This window comes from Perca fluviatilis, chromosome 14 (assembly GCF_010015445.1).
Source record: "Perca fluviatilis chromosome 14, GENO_Pfluv_1.0, whole genome shotgun sequence".
In the NCBI taxonomy this organism is placed as follows: Eukaryota; Metazoa; Chordata; class Actinopteri; order Perciformes; family Percidae; genus Perca; species Perca fluviatilis.
In genome coordinates, this window is record NC_053125.1 from 14915229 (window position 1) to 14941924 (window position 26696).

Genomic DNA, 26696 nt, shown 5'->3' on the forward strand with positions numbered 1-26696 from the left:
ACCTCATATATATAGCATGCACAGTAAGAAGCAGACTGCTAACTCTGGCAGATTCTTGTAAGAATAAAGGGAAGTTATATTCAGTACAAAATGCATCCTTAATAAAAGCTGAAAGTGAGTAAATACAATATTTAGAATCTGTAGGTCTGTACTTTTTAATATTTAAAACATCTTAAAATGTTTTACTGTGTGAATGTTTAGGAGTTGATAACACAGTAAAAGCATAATTAAGTGAGGTGAAAATTAAGTATGGAGTAATTTTATTTTGTTATTTGATACAGCAGTTACAGTGGTAGCAATGTCACTTTATTTATTCAGCCATCTACATAGTAATGTTGTTGAACATTAAAGCAACACCAAAGCACTTTTTCTCTTTGGTCCCCCTACAGGTCGGAAGCGGAATTGTCCATTACATTTTCTTATGTCTCATTCGAACTACAGATCTGCTACCCGATATGGCAAACTTGCATAGCCGATAGAGGGCCGCAAAGCGAATGCAGAAGTGCCGTCCACCCTGTTATGAGTTGATGAACCACTGAAATGATTTTGGAAACATTATTTTAAGGTACAAAAGAATCTTTGATGTTGCTTTAAGTGTAAACATACTGAAATATATTGCAGTGAAAACAGTATTTAAAGGATAAGGCTCACTTTCTTTTGTATTTTTTTCTGTTGTCAACAAGACAAGAAAACACCTGAAAATCTTGAAAAGACCAAAACCAACAGTGTTACTTTGTCTCTCAATACTTTTTGATTTTCCTAAAACAGCTGGGCACTGTAGTTTTTAGCAAACGTTGCTCAGAGTAAAAAGTGCATTTGTTGGGGACTACTTTCAATTGTGGTAATACACATTTGGTGCTTGAGTGAATATTTACAGCAGACTCAAAATAAACATTGCCCATGTTCATCATAAGGAAGAAACATATCATCCTGTGCAACAGTGTTTTTTTTGGACAACAATTGAGTGTAGTAACATACTAATCTTGTAGTGCCTTAAGTGTAAAATTGTATAAGGAATAGACTGCAGTGTGAAGAATACTTGTGTAAACTAATTGTATTCAAATATTAACACATGACAAAATAAAGCAACACTGTAATAATGAATGAAAATTAAAGTGGTCTAGGAGCAGTGTTACTGAAAATCTGATTCTGACCTTAGCAAGACTTGTGTGGAAGTATATATGTTCTGACAACACAGATGTCAAAGGGGACCCTCAGGACCCCAGCCTGTCACCGTCGGCTAGCCAAGGCGGGCTAAATTAATCTAGGCTACGTCAGTAAGGGAAGGGGTCACAGTTCACTGTGTATGCCCCGCTGCTTCAGCACTGGCTGACAGGCCACAGGAGTCTGAAAGTCCATGATGTACTGGCATTTGCTGGGCTCCTTCACCGATCTCAAGGCTGTCTCCGTTCCGCATGTCAGTGTGACCTAGAAAAGCACAAAGAAAAAAAAGTTGAGGTGGTGTGGGGAGAAGAGCCGATGTTAGTCTGAGTCAAGAGCCATGCCAGTTTTATCTCCCAATGGAGGATGATTGAAGATACTGTCCTACCTCTTGTTTAAGTGATTTTCAAAGCAGCTTACAAGACCTAGTGATGCTGTGACTATGAGACACTGTGGCATTATGGGATGTCACTGCTTTTCCCACGTGTCAACAATGATTAACACTGTCATGACTTTAATAGGTGACTTTGACACCCTCTGCAAGAGAGTGGAAAGCAAAAAGATACTTATTGTACTTCTAGGGGGTTTCCATAGCAACCCCTCACATCACACTGCATCCTGAGGAGACAATCCCTCTGGCAAACAAAAGCACCTGGAGAAGGAGAGAGATGGGAACTTGACTTAACTTAAGGTATTATTGGGCTGAAATTTCAGGCTGGTACAACCAGAGATGTTCACAATTAATTTTTTGGAAGTCCAAGTCGAGTCTCAAGTCTTTGAGGGGCAAGTTCAAGTCAAGTCTCAAGTCTTTCACCAGAAGTCCAAGTCAAGTCTCAAGTCTCTGGCCATCTGATCTGTCCCTAACACTGTATTGTTAAATCTTATGAATTCAAAGCATGTTCTGTAGCTACCATCCATACAGTACAGTATCAAAATCAGTTGTAGTCTACTGCAATGCAATCTGAAGAAACACAAATTAAGAACTCTGTTTCAATTTCATAACTGTATTTTTCAACATTTTGGTATCTTCACCAAATAATACATGTGTGTCTGTGTTACTAACTGTCTGTAAAGCCCAAACTCATCATGCATTACATTTTTCAGTGTTCAAAGTTTGAGGGAAACGTCTGTATTGAAAGTTAATACACCAACCATGGTGCAAACATGTGAGAAATGATACTTTCCTTATGGCTATTTAACAGCAAACTGGTGAAATATTAACCTAAGTCTGTCACATCATATGGATACAACTATAACTATACAATTTGCCTGTTCCCAGCATTAGCACAACACTTTGTGATGGTTAGCTTGTTGCTAGTCAAACGATAATTTTTTTTTAATCGCGATTAATCTCTAAATTTCTATAGTTAATCGCGATTAATCGCATGTTTTATCACATGATTCAAATTCTATTATTTTGCATTTTAGAACTGTTTTAAGTACATATTAACAATGGAAAGCAATTCTTACCAGTGTATCTTGATCGGGAATCAAATGAATGCAAAGAAAGTTTCTTTAGGAACTTGACTTTAAGATTTGTATTTGTTTATTATTTATTTACTGTAAACAAAAGAAGAAAAAAGGTTACTAAACCTACTTGTTTATTGTTAAGGCAATGGTCAAAATTAAAGATTTAATAATAATGTAATAACTATAACAATAACTTATTTCACCAGTAAATTGCTGTTGAACGACAAAAACAACCACCAGATGGGCAAAGGGTATTTTACAATTACTGTGAATGCACCACGAGGCTACCTGTTTTAAGTGGACTCACCGTCTGTGTTGTTTAATTCCGACAACGGCGGCTGCTGCGCTGCAGAGCAGACTGTTACATCCTGGTGTTGGAATCCTCTACAGTGAAATACAGTCACACTTTACACTGTTTAACGTTAGCTGTCAGCATTTTAACCGTGTTTAATCCAGCTGCTAGCTAAAGGTAGGCTAATGTTACATGCTGTCAGGTGTAGTGTAAAGTCAGGCACCGAAATGAGGCACCGAAATTTTCGTTCTTATTGGGTCTCGTTACTACCATTACTACGTTACTACGTTTCAGTTCCCAACCCTACTTACCAGAGTCAATATAGTGTGCAGTAACTTCTAAATAATTTTGATTACTCACTGACGTCCAGTGATCACCGGTTGATGAGACAGCGTTTGTACTTTGCACTTTGGTTTCAATAACAGGTCGGCGAGTAGCACTCTCCAAAATAGTGCTTTGCCTGAGCCCACTAGTATCAACCAGAGTCATGTTAACTGTACTATGCTTAGCTCATTGGTGGTAGCTCAAGCTTGACGTGCTTCGGGGATATTGTAATTCGGCTTTACACAATGTGCATATGGCTTTCGACTTGTCTAGAAGCCATCCGGGAGTTTTGGAAAATAAAAAGCGTCTTAATCGCAACGTGATTAACGCGTTAATGCTGACAGTCCTACTTGTTACCTGTGACGATATATGCTAAATTTAACGTCTTTTTCACATTAGCAAGTGACTGACCTATTTGGGTGCATTTTGAGATGCCTGATGAATTTCAACGTTGTTGATCTGGATCATTTATCTTGGCGCCACACACCTTGCATGTAGCTGTTCGTGTTACTGCCACTAAGCAAAACTAATGACAAAAGGCACAACTCCGGGAGCACTTGGTGTAGCCATCGTCAATGCATTTTTTTGATATGCATATAGCGCATGTGTTACGTTGCACATTATGGCAAAGGGCAGGGCACATGCAGCTCGTCATACGTTTCCCCAACGTATATGCGGCAATAAAAGAAACTAGAAATACATGAATGAATTTAGATTTAAAAAGCAATAATTGCATGAAAACAGGTTGTTGACGAGTCTCACATCTCGAGTCCGAGTCAGGTCTGAAGTCTGTTTGTGCATCTTAAGTGCGACTCGAGTCCGAGTCTCAGACTCGAGTCCCCATCTCTGGGTACAACTGGTGATTCGGTTTTGTACTTGGATTACACATAGAGTCCTTTGTTATCACTTAGTATCTTGTTGCACAAATTTATTAAGTTGGTGTATTCCGCTCAGTGAGACAAAGTGTTTTCCTATGTGCATGTGCATAATTATTGGTGATTCCATTTTGACTTGCAGGTGCCAGCGCCATAGGTCAGTGTTGGGGGCAGTACTTTAGACTTTTATGATTATATGTGTGTGGTTACAGGTATGGAACTTTTCCAGCTTGTGATTTTACTTCTGTCTTGACTCTTACTTGTCAATATTACACATGACGATCAGTTTACTCAAAGTGGTTAGTACTACTGCCTGTAAAAAAACGTGTGTATGTATTCTGTGGAGCTTTGTCTGAGAAAATAATTTTTTTTTTAATCGTACCCCCAACCGACACCCACCAAGAGCCTGGGTCTGTCCGAGGTTTCTCCCTAAGGAGGAAGTAAAGGAAGTGTTCCTCGCCACTCAAAGAAAATGAAAATTGAGCGGAAGTACGTAAGAGGGCGGAGCAAGGCTAAAGATACACTGCATGCTGCTTGAATTTGGATTACCACAATATCCACCACTGAAACAATACATCACTGGTCCCACTACTCAAGTATAAAGAGATAAGTGTGTTTCACCTCTGAAAGAGAGAGCACGACCCAAAGACGAGGTTTAGCATTTCAAATACAATGAGCGTCGACTTCTGACAAGACTTCATTTATGCCGACTGCACTCAGTTAGGGGGTTGAATTAAAGGAATTCAATTTAGTCATTTCAAAGGGGGCCCCTGAATGGCATGAGTACATACATACATTTTCAAACGACATTTATTGGAGTCGGATTTGAGGCAGGGGCCAGGCAAAGAAAATAAGATGATTAAATGGGCTACATTTTCAATTGAGTAAAAGTCTTACACAAAAATGTAAATGGATCTCATAAAAGTGGCTGAAAAAGAAGGCAGCTGGGAAAATAGAGAGAAGAGTAGAAGAAGAGTAAGCTGCAGGAGAATGCAACCGGAGCAACGTTAACCATAAAACCAACGTAGACCGACAGAGGGGTAAAAGCAAGTCAGCTTCCATCATATGGCTTTGAACAAAACATGTTTATGCCAGGCTGTGTGAGTCGGTCTTTTACTGATTGACTGACTCTCCATTATTGAAATACACATTTTGCAGAATGAGGCATGCAGAGAGCAGACTGGGTGAGAAGGCTTCAAATTGTCCCTGATGAATGTGGTTGGCTGTTTTCTTTAGCTTTAGAAATAAGCATTGCCTCTATGTACAGTTAATTTAAGTTGTATTATTATCTAGAGCATATTTGAGTTTCTGTGGTGGGAGAAGTGTTTTTTAAAGTGTGTAGCTAAATATTCGTCTTGGGCTTATGTAAAAAGAAGGTCTAGTATTATTTACCACCAGAGAGTTTTGTTTCAAAAGTATGTGAGGACTGGTTTATCTAGGCCCACCTTGTTCAAATTACAACAGTTTTGCCACAGTTTCAAACTATCCTAAATTCTCAAATAGTGGCTGGGGCCTTTATGTATCTTAGTGGCACAGAGATTCAGGCTTTAGGTTTATATTAGATACAGGCTTTTATTACATTTCATTGTCTTTGTACTTGTACTCTGCACAATGACAATAAAGTTGAATCTAATCTAATCTAATTTCCATTGTTACCCAGTTAATGAAAACTCAAAACGTCCTCCATGATTACTCTAAATTCAGCAAAATGTCCATTTCCACAACACTAATTCCATCATTAGTTGTAAGGTGTTCCCCTTTGCCTTTTTTCCTGAAAACAATGTAAATTACCGTGAATTAAACTCAACACTTCCTCCAGAATTTTTACATTAAAGGTCTTGCAACCTTCCCTTTATACAGTATGTAGGATTTTAGTAGACAAAACATCTGAAGGTTTTGTTCCTCAACCACTGTTTGAGAGTTTACAGAACCTGCAGTCTCGCATTGCCAGACCTACCTCCACAGCACTACGGAGGAAGGTCTGGCTGGTCTGGCTAGTTCATTGGCATTTCTTTAAACCAATCACAATTGTCTTGGGTGTCGCTAAGCGCTGGTGGGAGCAACAGTGCCTCTGCAAAATAGCCTCAGGAAGGAATTTGTTTTGGTGGAACATGTATGTTCAAAGGTGTTTTAGTTGTGCAACAGAAAATTCAGATTGGACAGATAGTCCAATAGATAGCTAGCTGTCTGGATTTACCGCAGAGATCTGAGGAGCAAGTTTTAAGAAACTTGTTGTAAAGGGGCCAAAACCAACAGGTGAATGTGGAAAGAACAGACCAAAGAGAAAAGCAGAGAAAGGGGAACATATCCCTGGACCAGGAAGGATAAGTCCATGCTACAGGCCAAAGTGTATGAGCTGAGGAACAACATGAAGACTAAGTCGTCTAAGGAAGCAGCGCATGGAGCTGAAGAGTGAGGGGAACTTAGAATGCCAACACACAGAAAGCGGAAGGTGACGGACATCTTGCCGAAATGAGGGACATCTGGCAGAAATTCTGGCGGCACCTGAACAATCTCGGAAATGACAAAAGTGAACAATAAGCAAATTGTAAAGATAGAATGCATAATTGGTAGTTTTTTTTTATTTACTTTTAAAGTCTAAAATGTCCATATTTGCAATAATAAATTAAAATCCAAATGAGGTCTGTATCACATCTTTTATTTAGGTTGGGACTCTAATGAGCTGTGCAAACAACTTCTTTTTGTTCCGTCATCCTTTGCTGTATCATCTATCCATCTGTCTATTTGACAGTCTGTCAGTTTGTATGTACCATTTGTTCATTTGTCTCTCATCAGTTTATTCATTCTGCCTCTTTGTACTTTGCTCCCATTACTGTGAGTGTAAGAGTGTGTGTGCTTACTGTGCATATGTATGTATTGTTTTGTGTGAAATACATGCAGTACTTACTGTAGTACTGCGTGAACCTCCTTGCCAGCAGGGTTCTCCATTCTCATACTCCATCTGACTGTACTGGTTCTTTGGTGTTCCTGCCCACATCCCCCACCTCCTGAAATAAGAAAGAAATGGTCAGTTTTAATATTTTTATAAAGTGTATGTGGAAACAAAATTTCTGTCTATTAGTCAAGCCAAACCAAATTGTAATTCTCTTTCTCAAATTAAAAACAGAAACATATAATGTGTTCTATTAAATAACACAAGGTTGGAATATTGAAAAACACTTCCTCCCAGCAAACATGAAAAACTGGCAAGATGGCCAGTCTGGCAGTGCCCTCTTTTGAATCCTGGTACCAGTGCTCTCGCGTCCCCTCTCCTCTTTTACAATGGAGGGGAAATATTAATTATCATTTTGTCAGAGTTAATATGTATGCAATACCACACAAGGGAAGGAGAAGAGAAAAACACGCCGCCAGCGAAGGCCATCACAAATGAGGCTCTGCCTGCCCATTGCTAGCTAATTACATTCTCACCAAACATTTCAAGGGAAGTTATAAAAACCAAAGCAAACCAGGGTGCCAGTGTCCAACACAGATCTCAGTACTCACAGATGTCATTTGATTACGCTTTCACCAACTAACTTCCTCTGATCATTTGTTGAACTTGAGCAGCTTCTTTGAGGTGGCGTCAACCGCAGTCGTGCTGCTGGTGAGTGTTGGTTTTAGTAAAACATTGTAATCTTGTTAGGGAGGAAAAGCTTTACTGCATTTGGTGCATGGTGGATTGAAGATTTTACTGACATGTGTGTTGCTCTGATCTCTTGCCCTACATAGGCTAGCAACTATTTTCTTTCTGCAATGTTAAATATTCAGAACAGAGAACAACTAATGAAATCAATCTTTTCACTTTGAGGGAAGCATACATAAAGAAATTAAAACCTGATGGTCTGCAAGCCTTTTTTGTAAACGGCTTGTCAATGTTCTGTTAATCATTCTGGAGAAAGAGCTACAAAAAGCTATAAATTCAATTTATTGTTCTTTTAATCTGCTCAAGTGCTTTTCTCACCAGTGCCAACTGTCACAAGTGCACAACACTTGATCAATGTGCCTACACTGACCTTTCCACATGGGATTAATGTAGCAAGATCTACTCCATTCTTTAAGTACGTCTTTTAGTATTATGGAAGCTAATCTGAACTGAATAGAAAATGGGAGGAAGTAGGAAAAAACATACTCTAGTTGGGTGTATTAAGTTGTGTCCAACAACTTGTCATTCGATATTTCTTTAAATGTTGTTTTATTCTCAATTGACCTTGATGAGGGCAAACATGGGAGTCCTCTTTGATTTTAAAAAGCACTCTCCAGCTTTTACAGACACATGGCTGTCTTCAGGTCCCTGAAGGTGGCTTTTCTGCCGTCTATGATGTGCATGGCTTATTTAAGATGCCTGAACAGGTCAGTCAGAGGTGAATTGCTCACACAAGTGGAAGCCGGCTGGGCCAGAGCGTCTCGCCTTTTCCTTCCAGCCTGTTTGATTGGGTTTTAGCACTCTGTTAGTACCAGGAGGCCCTCAAATGGATTGCTGTCAGGGGCAGCAGACATGGCAAGCGGAGAAAGTGACAGTGCTCTGGCTCTCGCTGCTAGTTGACCAGTGATCCCTTGCGCATCATCTTCATGCATCCTAGTATGCGTATGGCACCACAAGCACACACCTCATTTCCTCACCTCACATTTGTTCACTTTCAACTTGAATCTCCATTCTCACTCTGTCAGCTCTCCTGTGCCCCAGGAGGCAGCGTAGGCCCTATCAATTAGGCTTAAGTTATCACTGAGATGTGGCAAACACACTCCAGTCATTTGGATTCACAAGATGAAATCCTATTGACAGAGCATTCCCTGTAATAATACCTACCTGAATTTAACATTTGCTGGTCATTATACAGTTATCACCAGACTAGTGCACAGCTCGTTATTTACACCTATGAAAAACATCATATCTTATTGCTTAATTGCATGGCACCGGGGTGCATAAACATACTATATGTTAGTCTGACCCTGTAGCTGACAAGATAGCACAACTCAAATGTGCAAATTGCACCCCCACCCCCTTCTTCCTTCAAAACATGCCTGCTTATCTGCTGCACCCGTTTTCTGCAGCCAAGCCTGCTCAACACAATCATACACACCCAACTACTACTATACTGTACAAATAGGACTAAAAAAGAACAAGGAAAGCAGACACATTGCTGTTTTCAGTCCAATAAAATAGCATGAATAAACATAATTAAAGTATGTAAATAGATTAACATTGGCAGCAGAGAGTAAATTGCATCTTAGCTTTTGTAGAAAATCCATTTCCAACCACATGGAGACAAGGGAGGGGCCAGAAATGCAGACTTCCTTTTAATGATAAATGATGGATGATATTGAACACATGCTCCTTTTAAGGCTTGAAACCAGGAGATTCTTATTTTCAGATATCTTGGTTATAATTCAATCTTTGTCTGGCCTCCTCTAATGCCATAACATGCTCCTTTCATCACACACAAACCTGTAATTGCAGCATTTCTAGCCATAAACCTATTATCCATACATTTGCTTTGCATTGTGGGTACAATAGAGGACCACGCAGAACACAGACACACCTCTAACTGCACACATTAGCGAGTCAATGTGATTTAATTTTCTCTCTGAATCACTAAGGTTTGATTTCTATTGACACACAGAATAGCAGATGGAGTTGTGATTCATTTACATCCAGTAGCTGCAAATATACTATTACAATTGCAGTTTCACCTATTTGATGCCTTCAAAGCTAGGTTTACTGAAGGACTAAATAAAGATCTAAATAATCATGGATATACTACTGTACATAATATGTTTAAGAACTTTTTTTAAGAACAGGTAAAATACTTTTTGTAACTTATGACAAAATTGGTCTCAGAGTACTTGTATTGTTGTACTGATTTTTTATAATCTAATCCTTATTAAGAATAATTAGCATTAAAAACGCTGATGAGCTTCTTTTTCTTCTTCTGATAATGGCTTGAGCTGATATAAGCTCCTCTTATTTCTTTTAAAACGATACGGTCACCAGTGATTCTGTTTCAAACTTCATTGCGGCATTAATCTCTATGCCTCGAGTGATAAATCCTGAAGATCCATGGCTAATCTCGCTCAACACTGAGAAGAGAGTTACCCCCTCTGATATAGCCACAAATCAACCTTTCAGAAGCAATTATCATTTAGACAACTCTACTCTGGTGTTTAAACACCCCGCAGATACTGAGAAGAGGGTGAGACAAATCTTGGCCAAAGGTGCATTTGTGCATATCTTGATGTGTGTCTGTGTATTTTTGTGTGTGTTTTGAGACCATGGGCCTTCACTGGAGAGAAACTGGATGAAAACAACACAGGGGAAAAAGAACACAATGGTGGCCCCGTTTGGTATGTCTGTGGTTTCCTCAAGAAAACGGAATATAAATTTGCTCATTTGCCCTCAGGATTTTCTTTGTATGTCTGTAGACATTAGAAAGTTGTAAACTCCACTGAATGTCTTGCTTCTCATGCTTAGGAGCAAGCTGCCTGCATATATTCATGTATGAAACATGGTTGCATAAATACGTAAAGCGTGTAAAGAAATAATATTTTCCCGAAATGTGTTGAGTATGGCAACTGTAATGTACTGAAAACAGACATTGACTGCTTGCTAATCATTCCTCATTGTAGATTGGAATTTTTATCATTTTATTTTCTATCTTAAGAATTTTTACTCCCTTAGAGACAAAATTGTCCTACTACCATGCATTTTGATGCAAAAATATGGTTAGATTCTAAAGATCAAATAGTGTACAAATTCTGAATTAACTGGATTAGGTTTTATGGCAGCAGGAAAACATAAAGACCGCTTTATCTTGAATTTATACAATTTAGCGATAATTGGAAACTTAAAAGTAATGGAGAAATACATTTTTTTTAAATTTAAATATTCCTGAATATCAGAGTAAAAAAAGGTTGTTAGGTATAGTATTAAAACAGTTTAAATAACACCCAGCTCTCGAGGAATCTCTCATCGTTTTCTGTTATTACAAAACGTCAACATCAAGCTGGGTCCTTCAAATACACTCATTCATTAGCAGCAACTGTCAACAATCGGATGTGCCAACTCAGCATCAGATTACTTCTCTACAACCAGCTCCTCATACTGAATCCCAACCTGTGTTAAGATGGTGTTAAGTCTGTGCTTATTAGCGTCACCTTCCCACTGTAGCATCCACTCATTAGCTGCCACTGCAATGAATTATACCTCACAGCTATGCTTTTCTCTGCTTTAACAAGAGGTCTGGAGCAGCAAGTTAGTCACCTCACTATGCTGTTAATGCGCTAATCATTTACAGCATGAGGCGGCGAGCCGCACAGGCAGGTAGAGAGAGCAATTTGGGAGCTGCTGGTTAATTTGGATTCGGAGAAGCAGTGCTCTCATAGCTAAGCAGTGCCAGGCATCCATGCATAACTAACCTCTGCCACTAGTGTAAGGTCACCAATCAGAGAGCGGTGTTTTGAGATAAGCCCAGACGCCGTCATTACTGTGCCAGTCACTGACGCTCCTCTCACCCTCCTACCACCAATTGCGCCCAGCACCTCAATAAATAATTCATACACATAGGAACATGTGAAGGGCACATGCTCAGTCAGGGATTTGCTTTCACTTCATTTTATATGATAAACATTATATTTTATTGTGGGGCACAGAACAGGATTAAAATGCATTATAATACACAATAGTTTATGTGAGGCTATAAAGCAATCTTCAACAGGTCAATTGAAGACTGCATGCTGGATGTTTTTTGGCCAGTTTTCTTAAGTAAAAGCATGTTGACCCACATAATTACTCTAAATCAGTGAGTAACATCCATGGCACATTTTGTTTTGCATTCGCTGCATAAACAGAACACAGAGGACATTTTATTTGCAGTTATAAAACAAACTCAGGTTGCATATTTCATCAACACTTCCTGACAGATATGAATCAGGGCTGATGTCAAACCCGAATCAGTATTCTGTTAATAGCTCACTTGTGCCTCATTAACGACCGGGCTAGATGTTGCCATGGCTACCCAGCAGAAAGGCCATCAGGGGTTCACAGTGTCCGCTTCCCCCCACCCTCCACTCCCTACCACTTTAACCCTCTCCTCAGACACACGAGTCATTACCCTTTGCCTTGAAAGCCAAATAAAGTGTGGGCTCTTAGGTTCAGGGGCCATATTGCATAAACACCTCAGGAACACAAATATAGGCATTAGACTTATATATATTATATATTAGTGAGTGTGTAAAATAAGTGTAAAAAAAAAAAGGGAGCATAACGCCACTTATTAAGTAGGCAAAGTAAAAAAGCAAAAAAGTGGAGAGTAAAGCAACAAACACCCATTAGTCATTTTACTTAAAAGGAAATGTGATTTGTTTGTTTTCAACATGACTGTGAAAATGAAATCAGAATAGCAAAATAATGTATATAATGTATTAAGAACACTAGCACTATATTGAACTTTCATGGACTGATCATACTATTAAAACTTACATGGATATGGAAATGTAAAATATGTATTAATAAGATTTGTCTTTTCAGTCAGAATCATTTTCAAAAAGAAAAGTCCAGGTACAGGACTAATGCTCGTTCTTGTGTGAGCCTAGTACGAGAGCCCAGTCTGTGAGAATTCACAGTGAGTATCATGCAGCTGGCACTAAACCAGAAGGAAACAAACAACCGAGGGTGAAGAAATAGGGTAATTTATACAAAGACACAAACAAAAATGTATATCTGGAAAACAATGAGATACAGGAACTCGGTAAGGGCCGATGCCAAGATTTTCAGACAAATTCAAGAAAGGCAAGAGACTCTGTTGTTTATGACTAAATTAGAAACTGGTTACATGACCACGGTGTAATCTGCGTCATATCCTGCCTCTTGCACGCTCTAGAGAAGGAGAGAAGTCTACAGTCTATAAATAAAGTTTTACGAAATAGGTCTTAAAAAGATCTTTTAAAATACATATTTATATTAAAAAATAAGTACACCTATACAGTAGTTATGTCTCCCATTGTAGGGGTTTGCCCTCTTGTGGACATAATATACAAAAATAATTTTTTATATATATGGATCACCATGTAGCATTATCAAGCCACCATCCATCCAACCCCTACTCACACACAGAGTGAGTGAAAGCTGAAAAATATTGTCAAATATCAAAATTGTCAAATTGCCAGAAAAGATTCTGATTGCATTTTTAGCCAAATAACTGCCACCCATAAGTGAGGTTATTTTGTCAAGAGGTGTTAAAGTGTGTCATTCCCTGATTCAATCTCATGCGGATTTTGAATTTCTTTATGCTCATTTGTAACCTGCTTGTGTTTGAGTAGTTTTACATTAATAATCTTACAGCTCCCTCGCGATTGCTGTGCAATAAAATGGCCACCTATCGAGATAATTAGCCACAGTGCTTTTCTCCTATTTATGCATAAAAAGGGCAAGTGAATAGTAATTCATCTTAACAGCAGAAGAGACATGATAGGTTCTCTGTCAGAAGTTCATTCCTTTAATACTTAAAAAAAAAGATGTTGAGCTTTTCAGCTGCCCCCATGAGAAATGGACTCTTATTGATCAAATGAACATATTTCCATATTACCATGGTCACAGAGTAGAGTCTCCTTTCTTGAGCGTGTGCCAGTAAATTTGCTCAGCTGGATCATTCAAGCTAAGGCCTCTCAAAGGACTTTGGCAGCCTGGAGGCATTCACATTGCTCCACCTCTTTTTCTAAGCACCTGGGGAATATATTTTCTCTGTTACATTCTGGAGATCTTATATTTTTGAGGGTTACAAGAACTGCATATAGTGGCAAAACAATATATACTAGCGCTGGTTTTAAAGTGAGCCTGGCAGCAGGTGTGAGAAAATGTTATGTCTGTACGTAGCTCAAAAAAGCAGATCTGATAACATCATGCGTACGTCTACAGTGCACTGCTACAAACAGCCAATTTTCCATGGTGGCCAGCACATCCCACTCTCTCTGGGGTTGCTCTGTGCTGCCATTTCAACTGCCTGGCTTCTTCGCAGTGGGCATACACAGTCATTCACTGTGGTTTCAATGTTGCTAGGCTACCTCACTTCTTCACTGTTTTCTGTTTGAAAATCTACTGTTCAATAAAGCAGTTCAAGGGTGACCTGTGGGTTTGAATACTGAGCATTATGAACCTGCAGATGTAACTGACAAGACTAATAGGCTTTTTTAGCTTCACAATACCCTTTTTCTTTTCTCCCTTGATTCTGTAACATAGTAGCACGGTGCCTACCTCTACAGCTCATGCATCTGCTTCAGTCATAATATTCATACAGAACATTCATAACTTTCCTCGGATATAATTGTATCTAATCTGTTTTAGAAGTGTACACTCTGAGTCATACATCTTCTTCACTTTGTGGTCTTCCACTGTTCTTTTATGGTTTGTATATTCCAATATACCAAGCTTTGACTGTGAGACACTGGGCCCTATTTTAACGATCTGAAACGCAAGTGTGAAACGCCAAACGCAAGTAGCTTTGTGGGCGGATCTCTGGCGCTGTTGCTATTATACCGGCGGGATAAATGACTCTTGTGCCCGACGCAAATCTTAAATGGGTTGGTCTGAAGTAGCTAGGTGTGGTTTGGGTGTAACGTGAAAATAACCAATCAGAGCGTCATCTCACATTCCCTTTAAGAGCAGGCGTATTGTTCCGTGGCGGATTGCTATTATGACGGCGGATTTGCCTGGCGCACGCCAGCGGGAGCTGTCCGGGATGCGGCAAAGTAACAAATGCCCGTCTTGGCCGGGTGGCGATGTTGCTGCGGCCTCTCGGGCGCATCTAATCAAGTCTGGAGAGGATTGCTGCAGCCATGGAGCGTGGGCCTCCAAACGCACCACCCGCTCCTGTTGTGCCCCTTCCTCCTCCCCCCACTCGATCTCCATCCACCCGCTCCACCAGGAGCGCATCGCGCATTACTCCAGATTCACCAGATTCCGCCGGAGTGTCCAATCCCGCCGTAGTTCAACATCACGTCTCCTTAAGTCCTCTAATATTTCCTCATTTATGTCATCAACACATCCATGATTCATGGAAATGTTGTGTAAAACACAACAAGCCACAAAGAATGCTGCGACTTTTTGAGGACTGTACTGTAAAGTGCCTCCTGACCTATCCAAACACCTGAAGCGCATTTTCAGTAATATTTTTCTTTTTAATTATGTATGGATTTCAAAAATGGGAACTGCTGTAGATGAGAGAAGTGTATGCGCGTTGTGCACACACTACATTATGGCCAAGCATGCGCCCCTAAAATAGAATCTGCGCTACTGACTTTAGACCAGGTTTTTCCTGGTCAGTGGCGGAATTGTTTTCTGAAACTGCAAAATAGGACTACGTAACGTTTGCGCCCTGAACACGCCTCCTCTTTTCGCTGAACCGCCCCCGGGAGCGCAAATACATTCCCTAATTTACCGACGTGCGGCTGTGGAGGGAAAAGTCCGCTGTGCGTCGGGTGCAAAATAGGAATGATACATGCGTCGTGTACAAAGGCAATTGCGCTGAGTGCAAGATAGGGCCCACTGAGTGTGCTGTTCACCTTTTTTTCCACTCCCCCTTGTGCTCTGGATGATGACGGGTGCAGAGCAGTTTGACCTCGGCACAAAAGAAGGCCAAGCTCCTTGAACTTCGGGGGGCGACACACGCCAACCCTGTGACCCCAACTGCGTGGCCACTTCATTTCCCTGGAGTCCCAACACAAAAACTCATTGAATGACCTTTCAACTGATCTCTGCCTCGTCCTCAGCTGCATTTAAAATCATCCCACCCTGCTCCGTCTAGACGAAAATATGCATCATCTTAGCATGGAGATGCTATTTTTCCTTACAGTTTATATATTTGTTTTGCCACACATTTATAAGGTCTATAGATTCATTTGCACATTTGTTTTAATTGATCTACATTTTTCTTACATTTTCCTCAATAGTGGCCTTTGTGTGAGCATAAGTTAAAATTTTACAAATTACATATTTGGCTTAATATACAGACTGAAAGTTTCTGAGTTCATACTTCTTGTTCTTGTTTGAGTCCTGAATGTTCCGTATCATTGCAACTGGAGCTATTTCCATGTGTTTATCCTAAGCTAACTCTGGAAGGGGCCACATAAATATTTCAAATGCCCTTCTGCTCATGGTGAAAGGTTATTATGGCCAAGCGCTGTTGTAGGGGCATACTTTAAAGAGTTGTTTTTTATAGTTGTTGTGGTTGTTAGCAGGAAATGGCTTGAACGCTGAGCTAATTACTGGATGTTGACAATGTACTTCCTGGGGACTTAAAAACTTAAATGGATCAGACCGATAGTGAGCTGTGGTGCTGCATGTATTTAAGCCATTAGAGTCATTTGAGAGAAATTAAAATAAAGTTATATATTGGGTGCTAGGGAAACTAGGGAAAAAAACTGTTGCTGGTGTCTTGTGTTATATACTTCTTTGTATCACTTCAGTATGAACCTGTTTTTTTGCACTTTACTGCACACAACGTGTTTCTGCTAATGACAATTTGAAACTACATTACCCTTTGATCTGTGCTTTCATTTTCACAACAGTGGTATAATGTTATTGCATTCAATTATTTTCATGTTGTTTATTATTATTATTATTATTATTATTATTATTATTATTATTATTATTATGTTATTGTTTCACTTACATTTTTGAAAATAAGAAAAGGCTGTCACTTTGCTTTCCTCCGTTATTTTTTGTTGCCCTATGGTTAATGCTGCTTTGGTTCCCTGTTTTATATATATATATATATATATATATATATATATATATATATATATATATATATATTAAAGCCTTTATTTTTTCAATCCAGATTTTTGACCCATAAGCACCCTCAACTTCAAAAACAACAAATCAGTTGTAGGCTGCTTGAACCTAGTCACATATTAGTAGTTGTGGTTGTGGGCATCATGATAAATAGCAGTAGATATATGAGTTTCTTAATCCTATCATGTTATCACAGACACACACCATGCAGTTTTTATTTCTTCAGTTATGACTCTTTGGGAGGTTGTAGACTCTTCTGTCTCGTATGCACATAGACTGTCTTTTCTTTTTACCTGACCTACCTTGGCAAGTGTAAAACATAATTTTGCCCCAGAAATTTAGGCAGCGAAAAGAGTCCTAAAAGTGAGTCATATTAAGCTGAAAACAAATTAGCATTGTGTCAGCTATAAGAGGTGTGACAATATCCGCTTCAAGATAAGTTGTCAAAATTGTTGGGAAATACGCTAAGTCATTTTCTTGCAGACAGTTGGATGCGAATATTAATATAAAGCTAGAGTCAGGAGGTTAGATTAGCAAAAAGACTGGAAGTCACTGCTCCTCAGCCAAAAAATAGTGTGGCATATAACTCCTTGTAAAACCACAAATTTTGAGGGATTAAACAAACGAGATAAAACTAATTAGTGAGCTTTAGAGGTGCTTGTAGATGGATTTTAAAATTTTGGAAAGAGCCAGTTTGGCCGTTTGATCCTGCTTTCAGTCTTAAAGCTAGAGCTATGCTAACCTTATGGTTGTAGCTCCATACTTATTATATATACAGTTTATCTATTGTTATCTCACTTTCAGCAAGAAAGTGAACGTAAATACCAATATGTTCCTTTTAGTCTTCTTTAAAGTAGTCACGCATTGCCAGACCTATCTCTACACCGCTGCTACTTCAAGGCAACATACACAAGGTGCTGTCTGGACTGCAAATGCCGTAAACTACAACATTGTGTAATTAGGCACAGGGGAAAATTTGTTTAAAAACAATCATCATATGCCGAACAGAACAAAACTGCAAGAGCAAAGAGCAGCAGTGGTTTCAAGAAGACCCTCACTAACCATATCCAAAGGACACTTAAAGAAATATTTGCTCAACACCACCACAAACTGCGGCCACAGATATGACCAAGTTGAATCGAAGCCTGTGACAGTCAACAAACATGATCTTCAACACATCATTATTTACTATCACTATTAGCACAGACACTCCAGTTGTGATATTGCAGAGAAACACATCAATATTTTGGAGGCTTGTGGGAAATTAATGTGACATGCTAGTGACAAAGGGAGATCAATGTTCTGTTTGCATGCGTGTGTGTGTTTCTTCCTCAAATTAAATGCAAAGTCAATGCTTTCATGTTATGTAAGCTCATATATAACATATATAAGCACAAGATGGTAACAAACAGCACACAGCCTATATGCTTCTGCAAATCACTGATTTACATATGTGTGAATTTGTTTGTCGTTTCAGGTGGACTGCATTTAGTAAACCTTGTGTTTGCTGTCCTGTCATTGTACCCACCATGTCTGCCCTGGGTGTGAGTGGGTAGTGGGGACATTATGAAGATGGATGACGCTGTCACAGTGGGATGGTGTTTGTCACAATGCAAGCATTTTCTTCTACTCTATTATCATTATGATGGCTGATGTTATTGTTACAATAGCCATTTCAGGAAGCGGTTGAGCTGCTGAGTCCTAAAGGCAGAAAAGCTAAATGGAAAACAGAGACATTGGAATTCAGAAGGTGAATATGAGTTGTATAATATCTACATTTACAGATAATTGGGAGCATACAGTATGACTACTGTGCCTTATGAAATTTTTATGGCTATGTGTGTGGCCACAATATAGAGCAGGCAGTTACAAAAGGAACTGTTCCCACGCTGATTTATTGTTCCTTAAGAACATTTGTAAAGTTAATGGTCTAAGGCCAACTATGCTGCAAAACCAAGCATGAAGGAAGGTTAGGGCTAAGGGAACAATTTGAACTTTTATGAGCCTTGACACACTTCATACACAAACTGGGCGCTGGCCATGAGCTGTAATCAAAAGTCAGCAGCAACACCATCTATTTAATACTGCAGAAACGCAACATAACTAATCCAAATTAGTCCAAATGGTACAAGCAAGTATTACCAATGTCATCCAGCTTCACACTTTCATTCACATGTTAATGCTGTTTCTCCTTCTCTCTCCCCTCGACTCTTTCTCACATGTTTGTCCTTTAGGATGCTGGAGCAGGTGTGATAAATGCTGTCGTTTAAATCAAAGCACTCCCCTCTCCCCCCTCACCCCCTCTGGGGAGAAAGAGGATGCCTCCATGCAGATTGATATCAGGAGGCCCAGCCATATCCTGCAAGGGCTGACTGATGGTCTGTCTGGATAAAAAATGAACTTTTTTCCCAGCGTGCAAGCTATGATTCATGTACCTCCCTTCCTCCTCCTTCCCCCAAACCATTCCACATATATATTCACTAACACACTCTCTGGAAACAGTATAGTACATCATATAGTGTTGCACCACCTGTCTACACCCAGAAAATACCAATATGGTGTTTGTGTTTGCATGTGATCAAACAAAAACTAGCATTATTTGTCCATTAATGTAAAATCCAATATTCTTCTAGCCTCTCTAAGGAAAAATATATGTTTAGTATAGTATATAGTATGGCCATCCACAATATTTCTGTTGTATTCAGTGCTATCTAATCAGTCCTATCTAAAACATTTCATGTGGAAAACATATACATTTTTTTTCATAATTTAAATCATTCTCTCCAGTTCTGTTTGGCAGCGATTTTGTTCCAAATAGAGTGACCAACTCACATGAGTCGGAAACGTGTTTGACCACTGGTTCTGTTTGGTCCTTCTGCCCTTCCATACCATCATGAGTGACAGGCAGGCAGAAGCGCTGGGGTTACATTACTCACAGTTAGCATTCTGTTCTTCCTTTTTCCTGCGCTAAAAACATGGTGAAGCATTGCACTTTCCGCTCCAAAAGTGAGTGGGTAGTGTGGGAGGTGGTGGTGCAAAAACAACACAGCCCTGCTTTAGATTCCAATTAATTTGCCATTTGAAAGCAAAACTACATGTGCAGAAAGGGATAATTGCTAATGAATTATCTTTAAAGTCTCACTTTAAGTCAGGCCTAATGGCATCACATCTCAAAGGACACAAAATGTTTTGACACTTCTCATGGTCATTTATGCCTTTACATTGTCTGTTCGCCAAACAAGTTGTTAGCCTATGTGCCCGCTACAACAAACAGCACTGCAATTGAGTCCTCCTCTTTGGGGAGAAGTTGCAGCAAATCATAAAAGCTTTTTTTTCCAGAGAGGTTTCAATGTCGATGGAATGGTTTCTATAATTGCACCCTATGAAAGTGTTGGATCACTGACGGTTAAGGCTAATGAGAGTTGAAAAGGACAGCGAGGCGACATCCCGTAATTATCACCTCAAATTTAAAATTCAAGAAGAGAAAAAGAAAAACAAGAAAAACATCAGTATGATGTTTATACTTTTTTCTTGATCTGTTTGACAGTGATGTTACAACGATGAGAAGATGAGAAAAGGTGGATAATAGAAGCAAAACTCGGCAGCTAAATGACAGCCTATATTCAGTAGGTAGAAAATAATCAAGATCACACAGTTGACCAAGAAAGTTTCTGTTATACTATAGATAGTGTTTTTGCTGATTTCTTAGAGCAACTTCACTTCCAATCAGTATACTGACACTGCTGGAGAAGAAAAAACAAAAAAATACTGTCTTGTGACATCTAAAGGTCCGTTTCTATGATGAATGAGTGGCATCTTTAATAGCACATAGGCATTTTGATACACACCAATGTCCAGCAGTCGACAACACCAATCCCTAGGGGATGGTAAAAGGCCAGAGCGTAATCCCTTAGATGAAATTGAAACCCTTCGAGGCTGAGGAAATACAACCACAGCAGTATATGAAATTTGCCCCCTGCTTGTCATTGATCAAAAGGTATTAAAACTATAATAGAGATCTTTTAGCGATTGATTAAAGGTCGTATGAAGCCTAACAGAGATTGAATAACAATTTTTTAAAATCAATAGCGCAAATATTGGTCTTAGTGTAACTTCTTATGAGCACTGCAACAATGATTAAAGAGCTGTCATAGGAGTGCTGTGGTGGGATTTGTTTCAGATCCATTCATGAAATGAAAACTGCTATCATGTGAATTTATCGAATTAATATAAATCAAACAATTTGAAAATGATTGTGTGATGAAAGACCCAGGACAATGTTTTCTTCATATTAGAAGTGTGGATGTGTTCTGCTAAAAAACTAAATGTCACTAGGGCTGGGATGGTTACCGCATTACTGCGGTCACGTGATGCCTACCGCAGGTCTCAGTTCGTCACCGTAATCACCGCAAAGAAACATTGGCCTGCACGTGTGCACGTTGTGTCTAATGACATGGATTCATTGATTCTAATGACATGGATTGTGTCTGATGACATTGTGGATGGATTGTGTCTTACATGGATAAGTTTTTCTAAACAAAACTTATCATCAAAAGATGGAGCAAATCCGACCTTTCAAGAGTTGGGGAGCGCAATGTTCCATGACACATAATAACATTCCATTCGTGTTGACTATTAGGCCTATATGCGAGAGCACCTGTGTAATGGACATTTCTCCGTTCTCAGCTGAGGTGGACACATTGAAGTTACAGCTGCAGTGTTTACCATTGCACATTAGCCTAGCAGCTAGCAGAGTTTCCTTCTGTTTATAGCTTTATCCCGATAAAACGGCATTGGCTGAATTTCAGCCTGCATGCACGTTTTGTAGCCTAAAACAGGCTTATATTGGTAGATAGAGCAACAGGTTAGCAAACTGCTGAGTCGCCCTCTCTGCTCTCTGTCTGCTCAGCTGCTAGACGGGCTGCCCTCGGCATTGTCAGCAAACTATTTTATTTATATTTTACTTTATTGACAAAAGAGCTTTCTGAACAGTCTGTGGAATGGATCAACAGAGAGGAGAGAAACCATTCTGGCCCTAAATGACAACTCAGTAAAGACTCTCACCTTGAGCTGAAATGGAAACACTGTGCTGCAATCTTTTTACACAGTCTATGGCTGCAACATATGTTGTAAGGTTTAAGCAGATGTTTTTTCGGGGGTAACTCCATTCACTTTACCGGCAGTATTGACAATAGATAAAGCCACCGTGTCTTGAGAAGCTCTAGCTTGTTGTTTTATTGTTCACTTTTAACTCACTTTACATCGACTTTACTAACTCTTTTTCCTCTCTCTTTTCCTCACAGCGGAACTCATACGAGAGGGAGTTAGATTTTTAAGTGGCATGTGGCACGTACCAGTGGCATGTACTTCCGGTACTTCCGTATGCCAATAGCGATTGTCTGTGAATTGACGCCGTAGCAGTAGCGTTATTTCCCGTGAGTCACGTTTGTTTTCCCTGTTCTTCTTTTCCTTAACCCAACCGTCCGTTGTTGTCTCGCGTCCCCCAGAGACCGGGGCTCGTTTCCTGCGAGTCACGTTTGCTTTCCCCGTTCTTCTTTTCCTAAACCCAACCGTTTCTTTTACGTTATTTTATATATTGTACGTCTATATTTACATTATTTTATATATTTTTACGTTATTTTATAAATTTTACGTCTATATTTTACGTAAAATCTAACGTTATAAGTTATATTTTACGTCTTACGGTGAAGGACATGCCACTTCCGGTGGCACATGCCACTTAAAAACTCCTACTGACACATACGCTACTCTTGGTTACCGCTCGCTCTCCACGGGCACTGATGTCACTCACTTAAGGCACCCTGCCATTCTCGCTCTAACTTACGCTACTCTCGTAAGGGGGTTGCGGTATACCGTGGGAATATCTTGCTTTTCAACTGCGGTAAGAAAAAATACATACCGTCCCAGCCCTAAATGTCACAGCACACAATGTACTCCCAATGTTGTAAAGTTCTTTGGAAAAAGTGGCCCTCAAATTAGGTATTGCATTTAGAACATTTCCATTGTCTCTGACATAAGGACAGTAGGCTGGTCATCGATTTTAACAATGGAGACTAAAGAGGAGGTGATTGAGGTACTTACCCTAATGAGACCTCTGTTCCTGCCGTGCTCTTTTGTGTGACTTGATTGAACGGACACAGGGTATAGGTATACCTGCAGAGGGGAAAAGAACACAATGTTAGTACATTTATTACAATTAGCATCTCTATCCTCATTGTTGTTGTTTTTTACGGCCTGCAACTTAATGGTTCTTTATTAATTCTCATGGCTCTCAAGGTTGTCTTTTAGCCACAGCGTTTTGTTTTGTTTGTTTCTTTGGTAAACTGACTTCAGCACCAAACAACAGAGAGACAAAGTTAGCAAAAGTGCCAGATATTTCCCACAGGAATTGGTGGAAACCAAAACAGAGATAAAGTAAATATTGGATTTACATTTGCCAGGTGGCCAGAAACTCCAAAATAGTGGGTGTGTAAATAGGCAACTGTTTGCAAAAGCATTAGCCAACAACAACTTTATAAGGTAATAGCATGTCAATGTTGTGTTTCTGCTGAATTTATCTATTGGCTGAAACAATCAATTAATATAGTGTTTTTTCAGTCAGGCTCTATTAAACAAAAAATAAAAACAGCAGACAAGCCTACTATTGTGAAAACAAGTCAAGAACCAAAGCAGTGGTTTACTAAGCAGAATTATTGAACAGTGAGAGTCTGTCTAGGCTTAGTAGCTACCTACTGGGACAGAAGATTGACAAGGAGCTACCAGTTACCTTGCCACCCACAGCTCTTCTACTAAGGCAAAGAGGAGTCTAAAGGAGTTAGCAATTAGTCGAGACCATCACTAATGTACTTGCTGGGGATAGTGCAGAGAGTAGAGGCACGATCACTAGCTCCAGTAACAAACTGATCAAAGACCTTATTGGTGAAACCGATTTTCCTTGACATTTGAACCATTACACTGACTGTTATAAAACAGCAGAGGATGCCCAGACAACCACAATGAGAGAGGCAGAGAGAGAGAAAGAGTGAATGAGTGAGTGAGAAAGTGTAGGGGCAAAAATGGCTGCAGCGGAAGTAAACGTGGGCTGGGATATGTGTGTGTGTGTGTGTGTGTGTGTGTGTGTGTGTGTGTGTGTGTGCGTGTGGGGTGGGGGGAATCAAAAGCTGTATGAGAGAAAAGCAAGATGAAAGAAAAGAAAATGATGAATATCAGAGAAAGGGGGACAGTGGGAGAGAGGTAAGTGATTGGTTGCCAACTCCTTTTACTCATGCACGTGTTTGTGGTTTGTATTAAATGCTTCTCACTTTCATTTACTGTAGGAATTTATCCTTTCATGTCTACTGTATGTTTTCGACGGGGATGGCCCTTCCCCCATCCGCCACATATAAGGGCAAGGAAGAAAATAACAGAAGCCCCTTTTTTGACTGCAGAGTAAGCAGTACAGCTCGGAGTAGAATTAAAGATGTCTCACCATGACTAAGCCTATTGAGAATCCATTGCCCCTCCAAGAAATTTGACACTATGCAGCAAGGTTCCTCCTGGGATGTTTTCTTATTTATTTGTATTTTATTAGTTTATTCTCAAACTACTGTATATACTTTACAGCCATGCTAGCAGCAATGTCTGTCTGTCGGTAGGTTGGGCCACCACAAGAAAAAATATCTCAACAACTAGGATAAATCCTACTGACTTTGGTGACCCCTGATTTTTTTCTGTAGCAACACCTGTGATAAGTTTTCACTTATCCAGTGAAATATCTGAACATCTACTTGATGGATTGACAAAATATAATACATTGTCCCCAGAGGAGGAATCCTATTGACTTTGGTGATCCTCTGAGATCCCTCTAGTGTCACCATAAGGTTGACATTTGTGGTTTTGAGAGAACAGTCTCAAAATCTATTAATTGTATTTCCATAAGATTTGGTTCAGACGTTCATGGTCCCCTAAATTAATTGTAATATCTTTCCTCTCCGGGAACCATCACCTTATCGTGGTGGAGAGGTTTGTGTGTCTCTATGACCCTGAGGGCTGTGTTGTCTGGAGCTTTGTGCTCCTGGTAGGGTCTCCCAAGGCAAAGTGGTCTCAGGTGAGGGGCCAGACAAAGAATGGTTCAAAAACCCTATGAGTGAACGAGGTAGAGATGGAGTGACCCTGCCCGGAGGAAGCCCGGGGCACCCGTCTGGAGCCAGGCCCAGATGGCGGGCTCGTCAGTGAGCGTCTGGTGGCCGGGTTTGCCATGGAGCCCGGCCAGGCACAGCCCGAAAAAGCTACGTGGCTCTCATCTCTCCAGCCCATGGGCCCACCACCTGTGGGAGGAACCGCTGGGGTTGGGTGCGCTGCCACATGGGTGGCAGTGAAGGTCAGGGGCCTCGACAGACCAGACCGGGGCAGCAGACGCTGGCTCTGGGGATGTGGAACGTCACCTCTCTGTGGGGGAAGGAGCCGGAACTGGTGCGGGAGGTGGAGCGCTACCTGTTAGATCTGGTGGGGCTTACCTCTACGCACGTCTCGGTTCTGGAACCATACTCCTGGATAGGGGTTGGACCCTTTTCTTCTCCGGAGTTGCCCAGGGTGTGAGGCGCCGGGCGGGTGATAAAACGATAACGATATGTATCGCGATAGACAGGTAATCAATATCAATAGAAAATGCGTTCGATAAAACGTTCGATAACTTGTTTTTCTTCTTCGGAAGAAACCAGAAGTTGCGAAGCAAGTTTGGTTGCATGAACAAAGGCACTCACTCTCTGGTAACCTAGCAACGTAGGCAGTGACACTCTAACAGCCAATCATGTAACAGTATCAAGTTTGGTTGCGCCACATCGCTGTCTCGTGTTGGATTCTACCATTCTACAATAACAGAACCGGCGGCGTGGAGCGATAAGTGGAAAGTGAGTGCCGCAGCGAGCGAGGGAATTGTTGATAAAACAGGAAAAGTCAGTATGGCAGTTTTGGGGATTTTATAAGTCTGACCGTCGTTCCCACCAACACTACCGCCGCAAACTTGTTTTACCACCTTAGCCGCGCTCACACTTTGGAGCACAGCCGTATTCGCCAGCAACGTCCAACAACATCTGCAGCTGCTACACCGCACAAGCAGCAGACCGCCATGGAGAGGTACTCTGCATCAGCGCCTTACTAAACGCTACAAAGAAATAACGGAGGCAGACGTGCTAAGCACTGTCCAGAAGCCAGGTTACCAACCTAGCACTAAACCTGCAGAAAATAGTTCTTCTCAGGTTTCAGGTTTCTCTATGTTTATATTTAACACTTTGCACCATTTTATTACACCTTATTAAGCAGTTCTTACTTATTCTTTCTTCACTGTGATTTTAGACTTATGTTTACATTTTAATTATTTGAGTGGTTTCCATGGTTGTGTTGACATTTCTGCTTTTATAACTGAGGGGATTATAATCAGAGGAAGGTTAAGTTTAAAATAAAAATGTTTAAATTTAATATATTTTTCTCCTGGTCCTTATTTAAAATAGGTCATAAAAAATATCAATAATTATCGATATCGACCGATATGAAACACTTATATCGTGATACAGTTTTCAGCCATATCGCCCAGCCCTAGTATGGGGTGAGGGGGTCTCTTCTCAGGGCCATCCAATCTCTGTACGACCAAAGTGAGAGCTGTGTCCGGGTTCTCGGCAGTAAGTCAGACTCGTTTCAGGTGAGGGTTGCCTCCGCCAGGGCTGCGCTCTGTCACCAATCCTGTTTGTAATATTCATGGACAGGATATCAAGGCGTAGTCGGGGTGGGGAGG

General features: G+C 40.3%; 1 protein-coding gene across 5 annotated transcripts in view; it reads right to left on the reverse strand.

The window, feature by feature from the left end:
* Positions 1 to 468: 468 nt before the first annotated feature.
* LOC120573318 (glucosidase 2 subunit beta-like) overlaps positions 469 to 26696 on the reverse strand; it is a 129267-nt gene continuing 103039 nt past the window's right edge. For all 5 annotated transcript variants that reach the window (XM_039822983.1, XM_039822984.1, XM_039822982.1 and 2 more), the window contains 3 exons: positions 23009 to 23080; positions 7031 to 7130; positions 469 to 1428 (listed from right to left, as the gene is read on the reverse strand). In XM_039822983.1, the coding sequence (XP_039678917.1) occupies positions 1291 to 1428; positions 7031 to 7130; positions 23009 to 23080 (310 nt within the window). In that variant the 3' untranslated portion in view covers positions 469 to 1290. The remainder of the gene's footprint in view (positions 1429 to 7030; positions 7131 to 23008; positions 23081 to 26696) is intronic.